Below are 15,838 nucleotides of genomic sequence, written 5' to 3'. Positions count from 1 at the left end.
ACAAGATGAAGACCCAGAAATTATACTGAAACATCAGAAAAAACCTTCAGAAAATCACCAATTTCTCTTTCATCTCTCCTGTTCAGCAAAGTAGAACCCGCAGCTGGCTATCTGTCATATTGAGACAAGGGAGAAGTATAAAAACCAAGCAGGGCTTTCCAAAACAACTCGAGGAAAAACTCCCATGAAAATGTCCTAATCATATGGACCAAAGGAGGAAGTAACCCATCCGGGAAACGAACTAGGGTGCAGAGTTAAAACAGAACGACTCCCATCACCTTCCAACCAATCTATAAACGATAAACATGCGGAGATTCTGACCACTTTAGAAGAAAATAATACCCAGGGATATTTGAACTTTAAAAATCATTCTTGAGATAAAGTAATTCCAGTATAAACAGAAAAGTGATTTTCTTGTAACATTGGTGACCTCTGGCCAAGTAAAATTATGATCAAAGTATTTTAAGGTAAGGTTTCTTTATAAGTAAAAACTATACTTACCACAATCCACTCAGCAATGTTTTCATACAGCTCTGGACTGAAAATTGCCTTTTTAAGCCTAGCTAAAGGACCATCAGCATCTACTAATCTGCACCGCATGAAAACATCACAGTAGCCTCTAAAATCATTGCAAGGAGATCCAGGTTGCAGGGTGATGGTTCGACCCATGAAATGCTTGCTCCACTGCACAGACCCTGTACTGGCACAAGTTGATAGGTCCACTGGAAAAGAAGTGCCAAATATAAGTTGAAGATCAGATTTCCTAATGGGCTAGTTGGGGAGAAAGGGAATAAAGGAAGAAACTGCCTAACATCACTATCATGACATGTTGCATACACTTTCATTAGTTAGGCTAGACAACACCACTGGTAATTCACCTTAAATGTAACAATATAAGTAAACAACCAGCAACTCTTGACTTAGTGCCTACAATGGCTTTAAAATCTTTTAACAGTGTTTATATTAATTATTTCTATAAAACTGACAAGTTTTTTGTCTAGTTTATCATTTTGAAAACACTGTAGAGACCTAATACTAGAAACACAATGCTAAGCTACATTTAAAATTTTTCTCAAGAGGATCATTTTAGCTGGAAATTATCTGTGCAAAGTGCATATCAAAGTTTAACACTTAAAATATAAGAGGAAATAAGGTGTTCGAAACAAATTTTATACTCTTCTTATATTTTAAAAAGTCTTACTCTTCTTCATACAGCAGACATGGCATAATTCCTTATCATCTTTGCTATCAGAACCGGCACAGGTACACTCCTCCAAGCCATATTTCTCACAGATAGAACCTGCACATTGCTGAAAGAAAAAGAGAAGATCAATTATTTAATCCCTATACAGTCAAGCCTATTTACTGTTCAGAGTAACAGACAGGCAGATATAAGCCTCCAATGCTAAAATAACTAAGTAGAAATACAAACTGGGGAAGAAAGCAAAGATTAATATCAGAAATGGATAATGTAAACACATTCGAAAAAGAGTAAGTGCAAATAAGATAGTACATCTCTTAAAGAAATAGCAACTTTTAAAAAATCTTTACAAAGCAAAAACAAAGAGTAGATGAGCATCAATTTTATGTTATTAAGGCTCCTTCATAAGAAAAGAAAAATGAACTTTTCCTCATGTAGAAGAAAGTGATCATTTAATCAGGAAAGCTTTAAAGGCTTCACGTTCTTTTATTTAGGCTACTTAAAGATATTAATTTGTAAAACTCAAAAGCAGTACAAAGTCACATGACTAGTTGTTTAACTATTTTTCTCTCGAGAATATCAAACACACACAGTGGGAAGATGAAAGGCAAGTCAGTAACTAACAGAATGCCACCAGCTATATACTGCATTATGGCTTTGGGAGGAAATAGATAGGAATATTATTGAAACAGGGACAGAGATTAATTACTTTAACTATACAGCTTTAAGTGTCAACAACTATTCTGAAAAAGCTGATTTTATAAAACTAAATTAAAAATATATAAATCAAATGCTTACCCCATTAATGCATACTTGTGTATGCCTATTACAGTCTGTAAAGTTTGGTTTAGGGTCAGATGCTGGGCAGAGAGCGGTAATTCCATTACATATTCCTTCTTTAGCACAGTCTGAATCATCCCGACACTTTTCAGTTTTTGACTTAAATGTACACTGTGCTGTACAACATGGACCTTGGCTTGGACTAGAAGAAACATTAAATGATTTAAGAAAATCACTAGGATAATTCTTATGTATATAGATACAGTCCTAATTTTTAAATGATAAATCTCATGTTTTAAGTGGTATGTTACTGATATACAACTTCAAGTATTGGATTAATAGGCTACTAACTTTCAACATTCTAGTAAGTGTAGAAAAGTGACTGTCTTATTTTTATAAGCAAGGTATTCTTATCCTATTTGTTGTTAGTGAAAGGTTATAATATAAAATGGATTTAGTATTAGGCAAGTTATCAGTGTTTTTCATAGTTACATCATACATTAGTCAATTTATCAATTTCCTCCCATTTATATGCTAAAATCAAACTAGGCTAAACAGACCAGTATTGCACAAACAATATTCTATTGCTTATGTCAATTACTATCAAAGTAATATCACAAGTGAAGTAATTATATGATACTAAGTCATAAAAGTGTATGGAATCTATATTACTTAAATATTTAAAATTAAGATTCTGAAAATATGGACAATAGTCCTATTTTTAAAGAATTAAATAAAAGGTATTTTATTGAGCATCCTTGGCATGTCTTTTTTAACACCCACCACACAAATTACAATTACTAGTAGTTCAATCTGCCAACAACAGTGCACTAACCAATGCTATGGAGTAGAAAAAATATATATTGTGAAAAAAACAAGTAAAACAAAACAACAACAAAGTTTCGAAACCATATGCATCTCTTAATCTGTTTTAAATTTGTCATAACTGCATTCAGATGGCTTTATAGGAACATAAACATAACTGAATTAGCAAGGCACCTGCACTGTTTTCCAGGTTTTAGCTTGCATTTTTTCCCCTCGGGCTGGTTTGCATCATAGCAGCAATCATCTTTACACTGGTCACTATAGCCACAATCACATTCTTCACCTTGCTCCACCATTCCATTTCCGCAAATAGGTTGGCCAGATTCTGGAGAAAATAAACAAGACAAACTAAGCATTGTACGCACACATTAATTTGATTTAAAATTCACAAACTCTCTGGAGGCTCATATTAAAGGAGAAAGGAAAGCCTTGATGTGTAAGAAAGGTAGAACAATCTAGAAGTTTGGAAATTAGGAGACCTAATTCTAACACTGGCCCAGTCACTAACTAGCAATGTGGCCTGGGCAATTTGCTTCCCTTTTGGGGGGCCTCAATTTCCTCATATGTATAGTGAGGGGATTTGACCTGATGGTCTCCTCTAAAGTCCCTTCTAGAAGTGGTAACATTCTAATTTAGGCCATACCACACTGAGCTTTACTGAACAATGACAGCGCTATTTATACTACACAAATACAAATTAAGTTAGCGATTTATCAACCAGAAACAAATTAAACCTTTTTTGTTAGAAAATTTCAAACCTACATAGTAGTAATAATAGAATAAGTACAATGAACTCCTATGTACTAATCACTCAGCTTTAACTATCAATAATACATTATAAACAACTCCATCTAACATATTCATTTGTTCTTGTAAACACTCGGATGAATCTAAGAGGTAAGTGTCTTCTTTTTAAAATCTAACCATAATACCATTATCACATCTGACAAAATTAACCATATGCTTAATAGCATCTAATTGCCAATCCATGTTCAGTTTTACTCAACTGACTCTTTAAAATTGGTTTACCTAAACCAAGTTCTACAAAAGGTTCCCCCAAACCCTCTCCCCATGGTTGCTATTGGTTGATGTGTCTTAAGTTCTTTTAACATATAACAGATTTGCTCTTTTTATTTTTACATGCTTTATTTGTTATAGAAATTGCTCATTTTGTCCTGTGGAATTTCCCACATTCCATTTGGTTGACTGTATCTTAGTCCATAAGTAATTATTTTTAAATTTAGTTATGCTCCTCAGCTAGACCAAGCTGCATAAGGGAAGAACCATGTATTATTTACATCTTTTGTATTCCCACAGAGCCTACCTGTATTGGGTCACATATCTTGGTTCACTAAGTTAGACTACCTGGCCTAGGCATAGTGAATAATTTTAGAGAAAATTTAAGGCTCTCTTTAGTTATTAGATTTTGTCAATGAGGTTTAAAATTAGAACAAGAATGCTACTCTTTGTAAGATTATAAATCACAGAACTTCAGCATCTGCAGGGAAATGATAAGAATCAAATGACTTCATTTTACAGAAAAGAAAACTAATTTCCAGAGTTAGTGACTTGCAGAAAACCATATACCCCCGTATGGGCAAAAGACTAAAATCCAGGTCTCCAAGATCTAAAATCTAGTGCTCTTTACTTTCTACACTAAATCAATGTAGAAAACAGAAAGTTCATTCTTATCTTTAACCACATCAAATATTAAAGGGAATCTTAGCAATAATTAAAGCTCTATCCCTCTTTCCTTTTATTACCATCTCTTTTGTTTTATAAAATTAGATGCATGCACATGCACATACATACTAAGTAAATAACAATGATTTCTCTAAAGTCTAGTAATAATCACTTTATAATCCATGTGACATGTAATTAAGGAGAAAGGGAAAATGATAAAGTCAGAAAACCTTTGACGCACTATTTACTACACATTAATTTATATCTCACAGAGATATTATTTCAATCAGCTACTTGCTAACAGCTTAAACACAGAAAAGGTGCTGTTTAAATGCAAAAATTATAATAGATACATATTTCATTATAAGAAACAAATTTCCTTCCTGTAGTATCTATAAAGCAATATGCTTATTTTTAAAACTCAGGTTCAACCAGAAAGTTTATTGTGAAAACCCAGCTGACAAATAATTTATGCAGCACTTCCACATTAAGAAGCTTTAGAAAAACTATATTGGTAACAAAAAAAAATGGTAACATCAATGTAATTTTAATCTACCCCTTTAAAAGAAAAAGATGTCTTTAAAAGAAAAAGCCAGTCAACAAAAGTAAATATTGATAATTTGGACTTTATCAAAATTTAATTTTTGCTCTGGGAAAGACTGCGAAAAAATATTAAAAGACAAGCTACAGGAGTTGGAGGAGGGAGACGCCAGGAAGGAACCTGCGCAGCGACTGCACCGCCCCCGGGGAGGGGCGCCTGGAGGCCGAGCGGGAGCGGGAGCGGGAGCGGGAGCGGGAGCGGGAGCGGGAGCGGGAGCGGGAGCGGGAGCGGGAGCGGGAGCGGGAGCGGGAGCGGGAGCGGGAGCGGGAGCGGGAGCGGGAGCGGGAGCGGGAGCGGGAGCGGGAGCGGGAGCGGGAGCGGGAGCGGGAGCGCATCCCCCGCGGCGAGGCCGGTCCTGACACCCTCCCGGTCACGGCCACTGCAGCATCCGTGCGGGGCGGCGAGGCCGCCGGGCAGCAGTCCTCTCCTCAGGCCGCCGCGGGAGCTCGCCCGCAGCCGGGAGGCGGCGAGGCCGGAGGCGGAGGCCGAGGAAAAGCTGCCGCCCGGGCAGTGCAGCCGGCGCAGCCGCGCCTCAGGAGGGCCCGACCTTCCACCTTCCCCTGCACCGCCCGAGCAGCCTGCGGCTCCTCAGGAGCCCCAGGAGCCCCCTGCCTCAGCCCGCAACCCCGGCGGGCGGGCCTCGGCGGTGCCACAACTCATCCCCGCTCGGAGGCGCAGGTCACGCGGGGCCCCATCACCGAGGACGCGCTCCCGTGTCGTTCCTCCTTGGGGAGAAGCTCTGCTCCGGGGTCCTTACGGATCTGTCCAAAAGGTTTGGGCCCCGTGGGATCCCTGTGACAGTATTTCCCAAAAGGGAATACAAGGATAAACCTGAAGCCATGCAGCTGCAAAGGAATACATTCCAAGAAGGGCCAGAAGTCAAGTGCGAGGTGAACGGTGCTGCTCCCGACGACCCTTCTGTCCCGCCGCCCGAGCGGAGCGTGGCTGAAAGCCTGTGGACTTCCACGCCGCCACCACTCTCCCATGAAGGAGCACCTGACCCTCCCGCTTTGTTTATCAGGGACACACATAACCAACCATACCTCAGCCACCTCCTCGGAAAATTAAAACGAAAAATGTACAGGGAAGAACCTACTTCAGTAATGAATGCTATTAAAGTTCTGTGTGACAAATGTAAAAACAGTGTCGTTGCTAAAAAAAAAGGAAATTAGAAAAGGTAGTAGTGCAAGTGACTCTTCCAAATATGAAGATGGAAAATGGAGAAATGAAAGCGTAACTACTGTGAACAAAAAACTCAAAACTGACCATAAAGTGGATGGGAAAACCCAAAATGAAAGCCAGAGAAGAAATGCTGTGGTTAAGGTTTCAAATATTGCTCACAGCAGAGGTAGAGTAGCCAAAGTTTCTGCTCAGGCAAATACATCAAAAGCTCAGTTAAGTACTAAAAAAGTGCTCCAGAGTAAGAACATGGATCATGCAAAAGCTCGGGAAGTGTTGAAAATTGCCAAAGAAAAGGCACAAAAGAAGCAAAGTGAAACCTCTGCGTCCAAAAATGCATATTCAAAAGTCCATTTCACACGTCAGTATCAGAATCCTAGCTCAGGTTCCCTTCCACCCCGGGTTCGTTTAAAACCCCAAAGGTACAGGAATGAAGAAAATGACTCTTCTCTGAAGACAGAACTTGAGAAAATGTGGAGTGGCAAGTTGGCACCCAAGCCCCAGTCTCGCTGCACCTCTACCCGCTCAGCAGGTCTCAACAAATGGCAACTATTACATCAGACAGTGACGAATCCTGCTGCTCCCTTACAGTGGCTGACAGACCACTGTGGATTCAGACTGGGAGCACTGAAGTTCGCAGTGAGACGGGCAGCACAAAGACATTCGCAGGCTGCTGGTTTCGTGGACCTGTGCCACAATGACAGAGAACACCAGAGCACCAGGATTGAATGAAATTGGAGACTCAGATTTTTAAAGCTGCACTAAGTAAATGTTCAGGCAGCAGTTACAATCAACAGCCTCTAAAGGGGCACCTGCAAATTGTGCTATATTAAACCGAAGAAAAGGTATTAGGGGAATATTTTCTAAAATAAAAACTACTGCAATAAATAATGCATGAGACGAGAAAAGTGATGTGAAATACGCACACGAAGAATCACTGACAGTAACTTCCTTTGATTGTGAAGCTCTTATCAGTACAGTTTGGACAGGCCTGAAAGGCATGGGATGATGGCAGAAATGTTGCATTATCTTTCGTACTAAAACTTTGTGCTTTCTCCAAGGTTTATGTTACTCAGTTCAGTATGAGCAACGGTATTTCTAAAATGACTCGCCTATGAAACTGCAGTGGTCACATATGCTGAGACCAATGTTCCCTTCAGGGTGCCAGTGGAAACGACAGGAAAGATTTAACATTGTGCTAAAAGGATGGCAAGGTACCCCCACCCTGAAATTTGGACCTTTTCTTTCTTTGATAAAGCAGGGCTGTATTACCTTGAATATATGTTTGCTTCTTAGGACATATTAAGATATATTTCTTTGCCACCAGTATTTAACATTTTGTGCACATTTTCATAACTACATTCTTAACTTTTAAATTCTGAGTCAGCATAGAGAGGCTAGTATTGATCTCGGAGTGAAAATGTATACTCTGAGAGCTAGTCCTTAAATCTACTGAACTGAACTGGAAAGGCTTTTTACTCTTCCTATCTGTACTGATTATATCTAGATCCGAAAAGGTGACAAATCTGAATTCTGATGTGGCCCTCTCTCCACAGAGAGCCCCTGCTTCCGTCTAAGTGCAAGAAATTCTTACAGGTGGGACTTGCCCCTGGGGAACAAGCAGCAGGAAAAGGCCCATAAAGGTGGTGTCAAGCTTTTCATGAATAGAGCATGAACTGTTAATGCTCATAATGTTTTTATCTTTGCAAAATACGTATTATAAAAAGAAAGCTTGATTTTTCTTTTTTAATAAGTGGAGAAGACAATGAGAAAACCAGATTAACCTGTTAGTACTACATTTTTAAGGCATTTTATATTTGACAGTGCCGTACTTTTAATAAAAAAACTGAAGTTTTTTAGTGGCAATACTGACTTATTTTTTAAACTAGAAAGATAATCCTTATTGATTATGTAATACAAAAAAGGGGAGGAAAATGCAAAAAAAACAGTTCTTTTGAAGCTACATAAGAGATAACTGAGCATCTGGCTTAAGTGTTCACTTTATTTCATAATCTTACTGTGTAGGTTTGGGATTACTTAACTCCGTACTCAGGATTAACAAAAGGTTCTGGGTGCAAGTTTTAGAACATTTCATATACCTGACTAAGGATTTGTTTTATAACTCAAGAAGAAAAGGTAGGCAATCTTGTTTCTGTGAGTTTAATGCAAATCCTAATTACACTGAAAGTAAAAGGTTTGCCTGCATTCTAAAATTATCTTTTTGGAAAAGTATTTATCATGAAGTCATTACACATGTGATGAAATCTGAAAAAGTCAGCTCAGGAACGGTGCCAGCAGGGAGTCTAAAGATTACCTGTCTCAGTGGCACCCAACTCTGTCCATCCTGTCCTTCAGCTGTATTAACACCAGCAGTACCTTTCAGGTTCCCTTCAAGAATCAGACAACTCCCAAGCCACATGGGCTGTATAATCAAGAATTTTAATTAAGCTTTAGCATTACTTATGCAAGAGTGATGGAAATTACCAAGGAGTAATATAACGGCAAAAGAATTGAAATTAGGTTTTAAGTATCTATTTTTTCCCCATGACAAATTCTTAAAGGTATTCTGTTATAAACCAGATTTTCATTTTTTAAAAAATGAAACTTGGTGGTATTTAAAATCTAGACATACCATGTTGCTGTTTCACTTTCATTGCTTTAGTTGCTTAATATTTAAGCTTTGCTTCATGCTACCTTTGTCTGTATTTCATATCTTCAGAAGCCTATTTCATCTTGTAGACTTGAATGACAAAAATTGTTTATCATCTGAAGTATGCTGAGACATAAATGTTAAAAGAATGTTGTGTAACATTTATCCAATAAAGTCTTGATATTTTAAAAAATAATAATAAGTAAAAGATAAAAAATAAATAAAAATTAAAAGACAAGCTACAGACTGGAAGAAAATACTTGCAGATCAGTATCTGACAAATAACTACTATCTAGACCGTATAAAGAACTCTCAAAACTCAACAGAAAAAAATACAATTAGAAATGGCCAAGAAATATGGACATCTCACCAAATATGCACATGAAAAGATGTTCAACATCATTCATTAGTTTTCAGGAAAATACAAATTAAAACCACAATGAGATATCACTATATACCTATTAGAATGGATAAAATAAAATACCAAAAGCTGGCAAGGATGAAGAGGAATTAGATCACTTATACACTGCTGGTGGGAATGTAAAGAGTACAACCATTTTCCTAGGCAGGTAGCTCACTAGCTCAGTTGCTTAGAGCATCGTCCTGATACCCCAAGATTGTGGGTTCGATCCCCAGTCAGGAAAGGCACATAGAAAACATACAAGAATCAACCAATGAACACATAAATAAGTGGAATAACAAAGTGATCTCTCTCTCTCTCCTCCTTCTTCCTCTCTCTCTCAAAAATCAATAAATGATAATTTTTTTAAAAAAGAATAAAATAGTACAACCACTCTAGAAAAGTTTGGCAGTTTCACATAAATAAAAACAAGTAACTACTATATGGCCCACCAATTGGATTTGAGGGCACTTATCCCAGAGAAATAAAAATTTGTTATCATAATATACCTGTATATGAATGTTTCTAGCTGCTTTATTCATAATCGCCAAAAACTGAAAATAGCCCAGATGTCCTTTAACAAAGAGATGGTTAAACAAACTATGCTACAAACATACCACACAATACTACTCAGCAATAAAAAGGAACAAACTATTGATACAGGCAACAACTTGGATGAATCTCCAGAGAATTATATGCTGCGTGAAAAAAAACAATCCTACAAGGCTACGTATGTTGTATGATTCCAATTATATAACATTTCTGAAGTGACAAAATTTTAGAAATGGGAAATAGTTTACTGGGGAAAGTGAGGGGACAGCAGGAGGAAGGTAAGTGTGGTTATAAAAGGAACACTGAGGGTTCCTTGTGGTGACAGAACTGTTCTGTATCTAGACTGTGGTGACGGATACATATACCTACCTATGCATGTTATAAAACTGTATGGAACCAAACACACACACAGAAATGAGAACAAGAAAAACTGGGGAAATCTGAATAAGATCTGTCGATTGCATCAATGTCAATATCCTGGCTGTGATATTCTATTACATAGTTGTACAAGATGTAACCACTGGATGAAGGGCACGTGGAATCTGTTATTTCTTATAACACGCATGTGAATATAAACAATAAAACTACAGTTAAAAACAGAAGGCCTCAATGTTATGTCAATTATACTTCAAATTTTTTTTTAAATCCAGCTAAAAAGCCCTAGCGGATTTGGTTCAGTGGTTAGAGTGGTGGACTGAAGAGTCCCAGTTCAACTTTGGCCAAGGGCACGGACCTCAGTTGCCCTGTTTGGGGCACCTGCAGTAGGTAACCAATCGATGTGTCTCTCTCACATCAATGTTTCTCTCTCTGTCTCTTCCACTCTCTCTGAAAAAGCAATGGAAAAAGTATCCTTGGGTGAAGATTAAAAAAAATCCAACTCAGCCAGGCATGGCTCAGTGGTTGAGCGCCAACCTAGAACCCCGGGGTTCGATTCCCGGTCAGGGCACATACCCCGGTTGCGGACTCGATCTCCAGTCGGGGGTGTGCAGAAGGAAGCTGATCAATGACTCTCTCATCACTGCTGTTTCTATCTCTCTCTCTCCCTCTCCTTCCCTTTCTCTGAAATCAATATATATAAAAAAAAAAAATCCAGCTAAAAAAACAAAAGGCCATGTTTATATGGAAATCTTCCTCAATTCTTTCTCCTCTGCTGTCATATGTTTAAATCCATCTTTGAGTGTTCCTTATGTGCAAGGTGAGCAGCTTCAATTTTCCCCCAAGTAACTTATAATTCTGTGAAACAGGACAAGAACCCCCAAAAAACATAATACAAGGTAGATTATTTAGAATATTAAATGTCACAAGAGAGGCATAACAGATGAATGGATGGATAAACATATCATATCCAAACAATGAAATATTATTCAGCCATAAAAAAGTATGCCAATCTGATATATGCTACAAATTGGATGAATACTGAAAATATCATGCTCAGTGAAATAAGTCAGAGCCACACCAGTACAAATACTGTCTGATCCCACTTATAGGAGGTACCTACAATAGGCAAATTCATAGAGGCAGAAAGTAGATGAGAGGTTACCATGGGCTGAGGAGAGAGGGGAACGGGAGTTATTGTTTAACAGTTACAGGATTTTTATTTGGAGCGATGAAAAAGTCTGGAAATGGATAGTGGTGATGGTTGTACAACCCTGTGAATGTACTTAACGCCACTGAATTGTACACTTAAAATTAGTTTAAATACTAATACATAGTTTAAATTTTTTATAACATAAAAAATTTATGTTATATATTTTACTACAGTAAGAAAAATAAAAAGAATTTCATAGCAGCTTAATTCATATTAGCCCAAACCTGAAAAGCCCAGGTGTTAATCAATAGGAGAGTAGATATACAATACTACTCAGCGATAAAATGAAACAAAATACTAATGATAAATCTCAAAATATTATGCTGAGTGAAAGCAAAAGGGTACAAACTGTATGATTTCATTTATATGAAGTAAAACAAGCAAAATAAATCAGAATAGTGGTTACTTCTGTGTGCATATGTTGGGAGCAGAGACTGACTGGGGAGGGAAATGAGAGAACTTTCTGGAGTGATAGAAATGTTCTGTGTCTTGATCGGTTATACAGGTAAATGCATTTGTCAAAGCTCATCAGATTGTGGACTTAGGATTTGTGCATTTCACTTATGAAAGAAATAAAAAAATCACGAACAGTATTGAACTCTAACAATATGTGTGCTGAACTGTTTAGGGTTAAAGTATACTGATACAATCCACTTTAAACTGCAACAAAAAATATGGACTGAGGGATAGGCAGATTAATAAATGTGATAAAGCAAATACAGCAAAGCGTTAATAATCATAAAATATAGGTGGTGGGTACACAGGTGTTCATTATATAATTCTTTCAAGTATGAAAATATTCATAAAATGTTTGGAAAAAATACATACCAACAAAACAGTTGTTTCTCTTCTTCTCAAGAACTTGGCTTATATTTCTGATGCTACAGAGTGAGAATTTATTGTTGTTAAGTTTGTCCCCAGATGTTGCTCTTGCATACATGATATAATTGCCATTTTCTTTTTGTCCCAAATTCTTAGATTCTCCTGGAGTGCACTCTGTTCCAGAATCATGCTGTCAAACAGAATATAGAGTTACATAAACAGGGAAGTAAAATAAGGTTTTCAGGTCATCTGATTAAAAGTAATATTCTCATCAGAAGAACAATGGAAGCTTGTAGATTCTCCTTTAGAAAAGATCTTACAATTGTTTTAGACTGTGAGATGGAAAACAATCTGCTCTTTTAAGGCTGCTGTCTTAGAAGGGAAGGAAAAAATCAGTGAAGTTCTAACCACAACTTAGAGCTTTGTTACATAGGGAGTAGAATGCAGGACAAATTATCATAAAAGTCTATTAAAAATAAGTTCACCTACTTTTTAAAACTAGTAACAGGAATATAAACTATTTAAAATATAGTAAATATTCATTAAAATACATGTTAAATTACATGTTCTGGCCAGTTCAGAAAAGACAGAGGTAGGGAAAGACAGGAAACAAGAGAGAATGGCATGAGGCTAAGTACATACAGGACAGGCATCTAAGGGAGTTGAGGACTTAATATTACATAAGAAAGAAAGTAAATGCCGAGTAGGGATAGAAACACAATGATCTATTTTTAAATGAAAATTAAGAAAGGCCAAGAGGTAAAACCAAAACACTGCTTTGTGGAATAAAACAGGCGACATACATGTCTATGCACAGAGATAATTTATGGTGTTGGTAACTAAACTATTACTGAAGTATCAGATACATACAGAAAAGTACCAAACCACAGCTCCGTGAATTTTCTCAAAGTAAATATACTTACATGACCAGCACTAAGATCAGGAAAGAGAGCACTACCAGATCACAGCCGGTCTCCCCAGCCCTTGGGGGATATGCATTTAAAAGCAAAACAAAGGAACCTCACAATGTTCCACTAACAACAATTCAGAACTTGTCAGTAAGGGTGAAAAACAATGGGTCCTGAGTAATAGTTTTCTTTAATTAAATTGTTTTGAATGCCCCACAACCCTACTCTCCAGAGAGAAAAGGACTGACCACAGGCATTCTGTTTCTTCCTAGAATCTATCTAAGTCACTTGCATTTTCTACTCCCTAATCTGAAGCAACTATTAAAGCAACTACTTTCACCTTTATTCTTCCTGTTTCCTCTTGCCTTTCTCCTGTACCTAGGTTCAGTATTTAACAACTCTTTACTATTCACCAATATTATCTTGCTTTATGTTTTCATTCTAGAATTCAATTTGGTTTCCGATCATGTATGGCACTAGAATTATTCTCAGCATTAGAATTTCAGAAAGAGAAAGAAAAAATTCCAATTCGACGTAATACAAAAAAAACCTGAACTATGAAAATATAAAGATGAGTTAAGCACTGTCCCTAGCCCTCAAAGGAATTACATTTTATTTTAAAGGGCTAGCAAATTTTTTCATTTTAATCCTCACAAGAGGATATTTTTTCCCCATTGCTTTTCAGAGAGTAGAAGGGAGAGAGGGACAGAGAAACATCAATGTGAGAGAGACACATCAACTGATTGCCTCCCATAAGCACCCTTGGCTGGAATCAAACCTGGGACCCTTTAGCCCACAGGCTGACGCTCTAACCACTGGGCCATACCGGCTAGGGCAATGGCTAGCAAATTTTGATATCCTTGCCTAGTCTGACTCCCTGCCCTATTTCCATTACAGATATCGCTAATCAATTACTATTTTATTAGCCCCTAGGAGATTGTAATGGATTACTATTAATAACCATAAAAAGAAGAACAAATTATAAATAAGTATACCAGCTCTCTGTTATCTTCAGAACAGGGAATAAACAGGCACACAAATAAGCAAAACATAAAACAGAATATAAAGCCCATCTTGACTGTACCCCCAAAAAGTGCTGTGAGAGTTCAAATAAAGGGAATGTTTCACAAAGAAAACTATAATCTTAGTTTGATGAGAAAAAAGAAAAGCTTTTTCCTGACTAGAGAAACATAAAAATTTTAGAAAATAAAAAACAGATTAAAAAAAAATTCAATCATAATCCACCAACCACAATGACTACTTTTAACATTTTGGTCCATTTCCTACCTGACTAGTAATATCGTATTTTAATACAAAATTTGGGTTATATTTTATGTACAGTTATAGAAATGGTTTCTTTCAGTTTAACAGTACAGGGCAAGCATTCAAAAACTTTATTTTTAAATGATGGCAGAGCATTCCATGATACTTACTTGTGTGGGGCATTTAGGCTGTTTAAAATTGTTTGCTATTATAAATAAAATGGCCATGCATATCTTTTTATTTTTATTGTTGAAATGTATACAAATCTTTGACAGAGTCTGCATTTCTTTTAGTTGGATTCCCAGAGGTAGAGTTACTCAGTAAAAAGGTCAAACACTTTAAGGGTCTTGATACACACTGCCAAACTGCCTGACAAAAGGGCCATATTAATTTACATTATATAACAGCATGGATTAAGATTCCAACAGGCAGAGAAGGGAAGGAATTGGCTTCATGGCAGAAGGAAAGTTTTAAAGAACTGTAAATTACCTAATTTGACAAGAGACAGGAGATAACACTGAAAATATACTTGGACCCAAATTATGGAAAACCCTAAATGCTAAGATAAGGAAATTATATCAGCAGGTACTAGAAGTAAGCTGTAAACAGAAGTGGCATGATCAGAATGATCAGAACCATATCTAGACAAAGATTAATCTGGTAAGAGTGGGCACGTATTAGAATTTTCACATTGAGAGACAGAATTTGTCTCATTTATGATTACAGCTTCCCACAACAAAGCTTATAAAATGGTTAACAATAGGTGTGCAGTAATATTTGGGAAAAGATAAATAAATATAAAGAATAGTGTGAACCACTCAGAGAGAAAGTAACATTGACATAGTATACAGATTTATAGCAGGAGAGATAAAGACAGATTTTCAGATAAAGATCTCAAGGAAGACAGGCTCAGGAGTTTATGGTTCTGGCTGATCTTACTATTAAATTACTTAATAAATATTTACTATCTGCTATGTATATGAATGGTAGCATGAACAACATGTACAAAGGAATGGGGTGTGTTTAAGCATGACAGAACCATTAAACCTAGCTTGAAACTGAGATAGGGTATATGGCAAAAGGGATGTAACTGATAAGGATTATCACGAAGATAGTAAGACCAACCCCCAATGGATTTATGGCTTAGAACCAACAGAAGGCCAGCTCATCCAACACTGCGATTAATTTCACCTTGCAGTAACCCCTAGCCTCATTATTTGCTCATTGTAATATATTAGCATATTAAACTACTCCCCCACACACACATAGAAAAGAAAGCCAATATAAGGACACATAATGGCCATCAGTGCTGTTCCAAGAAGTCTTCACCCCTTTCCTGGAAAAACCTTGAACATTCTTTTCCCTTATTGAATGCCCTACCCCTCA

General features: G+C 37.1%; 1 protein-coding gene and 1 pseudogene across 1 annotated transcript in view; one reads left to right on the top strand and one right to left on the bottom strand.

The window, feature by feature from the left end:
• ADAM10 (ADAM metallopeptidase domain 10) overlaps positions 1–15,838 on the bottom strand; it is a 120,068-nt gene that overhangs the window by 14,649 nt on the left and 89,581 nt on the right. The window contains exons 10-14 of the mRNA XM_087821218.1: positions 12,288–12,471; positions 2,981–3,131; positions 2,000–2,183; positions 1,202–1,310; positions 502–722 (exon numbers count right to left, since the gene is read on the bottom strand). Of these exons, the coding sequence (XP_087677344.1) occupies positions 502–722; positions 1,202–1,310; positions 2,000–2,183; positions 2,981–3,131; positions 12,288–12,471 (849 nt within the window). The remainder of the gene's footprint in view (positions 1–501; positions 723–1,201; positions 1,311–1,999; positions 2,184–2,980; positions 3,132–12,287; positions 12,472–15,838) is intronic.
• LOC107533707 (PWWP domain-containing protein 2A pseudogene) lies at positions 3,691–7,001 on the top strand (annotated as a pseudogene).

Source organism: Miniopterus natalensis, chromosome 1 (assembly GCF_054644295.1).
Source record: "Miniopterus natalensis isolate mMinNat1 chromosome 1, mMinNat1.hap1, whole genome shotgun sequence".
In the NCBI taxonomy this organism is placed as follows: Eukaryota; Metazoa; Chordata; class Mammalia; order Chiroptera; family Miniopteridae; genus Miniopterus; species Miniopterus natalensis.
Note: the sequence above shows the minus strand (reverse complement) of the source record. Positions and strands in the feature narration are given on the sequence as shown.